Raw genomic sequence first — 5489 nt, forward strand, 5'->3', positions numbered from 1 at the left:
GGGGGCGTTAAACTAGGTGCCTTTTCCCTCTGTCCAGTATTCACTATTACAACACTAGTAACTTTCTGTGCAATTCCAGGTAAAGGTTAAATGACACCAGCTTAAACAGGACTGTTTTCTATGCAATTTGTTCACCTCAGAAAGACAAGGTGGACTTTTATTCCCTCTACGTGAACAGTCAGTGAGTCAATGCTTTGAGTTCTCTCACGGAAGCCTCGCTTTCCTTGCATACTAGGCCAATACAGAAGGCCATTATCATTCTCATAATTAGTAAAGATTTGCTTTTTTTTTTTTTAAATGCTGAAAATCACTTCACTAAACATGCATCACATTCTTCACATCCTTCTTATGTGTTTTAGAAAGTTAAATGATAAAACCCCTGCCTGTTTCATCAGTTTTCAAACTACCTCCAGGGTTTGCCGATTGTCCAAGAACAATCAGTTGTCTAGAAGTCAGCCATTTTTACACTCAGATCACAATATAGTACAACTTCTGTCTATTATCTATCGCAAGACGACTACAGTTTCACAATTTATTTTACTATAAACATTACTCATACACATACGTGTTTGTAGACACAGAGACAGTTGGACAGCTGGCTCCATTTAACTCACTGTCCTATAACTATACTAAGTATATTCATAACACTTACTCAGTATAAGCTGACATAGGCACAAAAAGAAAACAATTTTCATCCTTTTCCCCATCTCGCAATACTTCCTTCCCTTGTGTTGATGAGAATTAGGTGAACTGGAAATTCAGTTGGGGAATTCCATTTAAAAAAAAAAAATCCAGTCCCAAAATGTTGGTCTTAACCTCAATCAATTCCCTGATTTGATTCATCACACCAGAGCTTGTTTCACATAAAAGAGAGGAAGCACAAGAAATAAGCCACTCTGCGTAAAAGATGTTTCTTTCAGCAGTAGTACTACCTTATGCCAGCTCAACGTGTTCCTCAAATGACTGCCAAAGCTGTATTACCCACCACTGCTAAAGTAGAATAAAAACTCATACCTCAGTAGTTTACAAAATCTATCATCCCAGTCAAGATGAAATCAAACGTACGTGTACGTCGTACACAGTTTGTCAGTGACTACATGAAATGCTGTTTCACTTTTTTTTTTTAAACTTTCCTAATTAGTATTTTTAGGGTCCTATCTGATTGCCTCCCTCACTTAGATCAACAGACAAAGGCACAACATTCACTTCTCAAGTCACATTTAAATAATTTCAAAATGCTTACATGTAACACGAACAGCACCCTCTTTAAAGTTTTGATAGATTTTTTTAAAGTTTCATTAATGCAATTAACTAAACATTCAAGTGTGCTCAGTTACACTATTTATCAAAACTTTGCAGACAATCAAGATATATATACACATATTTTTAAAAACTTCCCACTAGAGAAATATGCCTGTTTGTAAGTTAATGCCTCCCACACACAATTTAGTGACTGTATAGTCATTGCACATAGCATTAAAAATGTTTCTGCTTTGTTATAGAGCACAGTACTTCTATTTTGCAGAAGAGTAATTTGTCTTGAATAAAGACAAAACAATCCATTGGTGACCTGCAGATTACAGTGAAGTCAAGCATATACATTCTTAAACAGTGGACAGTTCTAAGGGAAAGGTCCTCCAGTACCGAGATAGTTTGTTACTTTTCTCCTTTCCCCACTGCCAAAGCACCACTTCTTTAAAGCCCGAATCAAAACTGCTATTAACTATTCAAGTAAGGAATTTAAACATCATCTACTAGGAGCTATACTGACAAAGAAACATAGACCAAAGTCTTAAATAGAAGCAGATGTAAGAATTAATCAATTTCTAATCCCAAAAATGAAACTTTATTAACTTTTAAAAATAACTCCAAATAAATCAAATCACTAACGTGAGGCAACTTAGATGTGGCCTCACCCCTCCTCCTTTTTTCAAGGGTCTGTTTTGAGTAATTTTAGTGATCTATACTGTTCAGCCTGTTCTAGCAACAAAAATGAGTCAGGGACATGGATCAGGATATCTCCAGCTTAGTTTTTGTTCTTTCACACACATTTCACACTTACTCTGGCTCACACTCTTCATGTAGTCCTGTTCACAGTGTCATTCTGTGCCCACGCATCTCTTCTCAAATCATCTCCATTTAATTCTGCACGACACCACCGCATCACACCTTCCCTTTACTCCAGCAGACTTAAAGTGTACTCATTCCTCTAGTTTTGATCTCCAGTTTGATCCTTGTTACAAAACTCACACTCTAATAGCAGGAACCAATACATCACTTAAGTGATGTTCCGCTTAAGTTTATGAGAGAGCTTTTACTGTTGTCGGAATTTTTTTTTTTTTAACTAGTAGGAGAGAAGACAGTAAATATTTGAGAAACAGCAATAGAACAAGCTTTACTTACCTTGAAAATACCAACCCAGTCTTTCTGATGAGGATGGATAAACTGGGTCAGAGTGTAGTGACATTCAAGGTGTGTGTTCGGAAGATAACTTTTTGCCACATTTTGAAAAATCACATGTGCAAAATTGGAAGTCTGCAAAGTGTTAGCCGAAGACGGAACCTCTTGAAAGGATGACATGATTGATCTGTAACAAAATTGTAGAAGTTGCTACCTCAATATAGTGGAAAAATTAGTTAAGTTAAAAAAAATAATCTATTTGAAATATACAAGACAGAGAAACCTAACAATTAGTTCCTCTGTTCCGAAAACAGATAGCTATAGACCAAGTCCACCAAAGTGCACTGCCTCAGCATCACTCCAAAACAATCACCTCTCAGAATAAAAGGGCAGTCATTTCAGCGATGACATCAAGATGGAGAGAAAGCACTGCTTAGCTCAATGCCCCCAGTATTATATCTCAGATACAGTGGCAAAAAGTGGGAAATAAAAGCGGTGGTGTGAAAACAAAGCAGGGTTCTAACTTAATGAAATATTCGTAATGGTTCTGGATGTGGCAGGGAAGGAGAAACAAAGCTCCGTAGCTTCCCTACTTTAAACTTTTCTCAGAATCTGTACTGCTCAGTGGTTTTCACAGCATTTTTATATATGAAGTTTTTCTTCCCCTCTCAGTAAAAGTAACAAAATTCCATTTTAAGACATTTTTAAAAAACAAGAAAGTTTAGATAAACAGGAGGGGTTTGTTGTTGTTTTTTTCTTTTCTTCTTCTTCTTCTCCTTCAAAAGAGTTCGCTTGCCTCTGTTTAGCAGTGTGTGGGCATCTTTTACTGTTCTCACTGTAACACATATGCTCCCAGCCCTGCATGCTTAGCTTCATTACCATAAACAATGAACTTCATTGATAGCGCAAACTTTTAGGTATGCATGCAGTTTGACAGACTAACACTAATCAGTTGGACTGCAAAAGCTTTTAATCACGCTTTCCATTCATCACCTCATTCAGGATACACAGAGCTAAAAAGTACAGCAATGCAAGATGCTTCACAAGCAGAACAAGAACATCCCTTCCTCTGGTTCAGCAGTATCTGCCAAAAATGTAAGATGGGCAACTGAGAAATTTCAAGTGTTTGATTTCAACGTACAATCACAAGTTTGTCAAAACATTTAATATTAGGAGGATCGAGGCCTTATATAGCTAACACATTTCTAGAAAGATGAGCCATCCTATTCTTGCAATTGCTATTAAAAGTCATTTCACACTGACCAAGCAAATTCACACCTTGAATGAGGTAACTGCCAAGTGTGTGACATAATATATTACTTTCATTGAAGATATGTGTGGAAACCAATCCCAGGAAGGGATGGGCCAATGCAAGTCTCAAGAAGTTCAAAGATGAAAGGCTGTCTATTCACTATAGCCTTTTAAAATTTCTTTTCACCAGTTAAAAAATAAGTAGCAAAGAGCTCATGTTTGCTGAAATAAAATGCACTCTGAAGTAAGCAGGTATTCATCATTCAAAACAAGGAAAAGGTAAACAGGGATTTTTTAGGTTTAAGCCCTCAACATTTTAAGCTTATTACTGTCCAATTTAGTGTAACACATTAAGTACAAACGGGCAGCCATGACATTATTCTGATGTATCAGATACTAAATAAAAAGCAGTTTTGTACCCTGAACAACACAAGTAATAAGATAAAATGCCAAGCTTGTGAAGATTAACAGATATAAAGGACAAAAACAACTTGCACAAGCAAGAAATTGAGTAAAGATCAAAAGACAGCTTTTGAGAGACAACAGGGTACACATAAATCCTAACTGTTATCTAGCTTCAGAGTCTAGAAGAGCATAGGAAATTTTACAGTATAGTAAAAGCCTGAAAACTCCCACACCTCTGAAAACAGAGGTTTACATTTAAGACATCTCTCAAATCCACTCTGAACTATAAACCGTATGAAGCAGCAGTTTCTACAATTCTAAAAGAAATAGAATAGCCTTGTCCTGTTGCAACAAGACAAGGGGGAATGGCTTTAAACTAAAGGGGGGTACATATAGATTAGATGTAAGGAAGACATTTTTTACACTGAGGGTGGTGAAACACTGGAACAGGTTGCCCAGAGAGGTGGTGGATGCCCCATCCCTGGAAACATTCTATGATTTTTTTTCGAGTGCAGCAGATTCATTCATTTTTAGTAATTCAGTAGTACCTGAAGCCAAATAATATTGACATGAAACAGACTGTTTCAGTTTTCATTACCCACAGTAAGCACAAAAAGAGTAAGCAAAGCATTAATAAAAAAAAAAAAGTTAAATTCAGTTGGTTTTGAATAGGTCTGTTTTAAAGTTTATTCTAAGCACATATTACAAAAAAAAAAAAAAAAATTCATTTCTGCACACTGGTTGCCAGCTACCACAGCTGAGTACTAGCCTTAGTGAAGCCAGTAAAGGGAGGCTGGTTTCCAAGTCCAAAGCAGAACTATTCACAAATCTGAACTTGTGCAGACCAGCAGAATCATCTGGGATTACTGTGCCCCAGCAGGAAAATCCCCGGAGCTTAGGTGAAGCTGAGATCTACTTACAGTTCAAGGATAGTTTAGGGGATGCTGGGTGCTTGCTTACCTAGCTCACAGCTACCGGTTGGGAAAAAGAGGAGGTGGAGGAAGAGCTACACTTAGGCTTCGTTACTGACATGACAAGCGATTCCCTCGGCTGAACGACGCGTTTGGTTTTACGCACCCAGAAGGACAGAAGGAGGAAAAGCTCGCCAGGCAGGAAAAACAAAAGCAAGACGAGCCGCACCGCCCCAGCCAGCTCCTCCCGGAGCCCTCCAGCTGCGGTCCCGACGGGACGGGGCGCACCTGACACTCCCGGCCCCTACCTGCCCTGCCTTCCCCCGCTCCGCGGATCCGGCCTGCGCCCTGCCCCCTCCCGTCCCTTCCCTACCCCCCCGCGCCCCCGGGCGCGGCCTCACCTGCCCGCCGCGGATCACCTTTGCTCCGGCCCTTCGCAACGCGTTCGCCGCCGCCGCGGGGGAGAGGAGACCCGCCGCCTTCCACAGCACTGCCGCCCGGGCCCCGCGCCCCCCGCAACCG

At 39.7% G+C, this 5489-nt stretch overlaps 1 protein-coding gene across 4 annotated transcripts in view; it reads right to left on the bottom strand.

Moving 5' to 3' along the window:
- The window catches only part of TAX1BP1 (Tax1 binding protein 1), a 69878-nt gene that overhangs the window by 63790 nt on the left and 599 nt on the right, over window positions 1-5489 (bottom strand). For 3 of the 4 annotated variants that reach the window (XM_009282018.1, XM_009282015.1, XM_009282017.1), the window contains exon 2: window positions 2404-2587. In XM_009282018.1, the coding sequence (XP_009280293.1) occupies window positions 2404-2587 (184 nt within the window). Of the gene's footprint in view, window positions 1-2403; window positions 2588-5368; window positions 5463-5489 lie in introns of those variants that run through there. The other variant, XM_009282016.2, reaches the window with a different exon arrangement.

Source organism: Aptenodytes forsteri, unplaced genomic scaffold (assembly GCF_000699145.1).
Source record: "Aptenodytes forsteri isolate BGI_AS27 unplaced genomic scaffold, ASM69914v1 Scaffold164, whole genome shotgun sequence".
NCBI lineage: Eukaryota > Metazoa > Chordata > Aves > Sphenisciformes > Spheniscidae > Aptenodytes > Aptenodytes forsteri.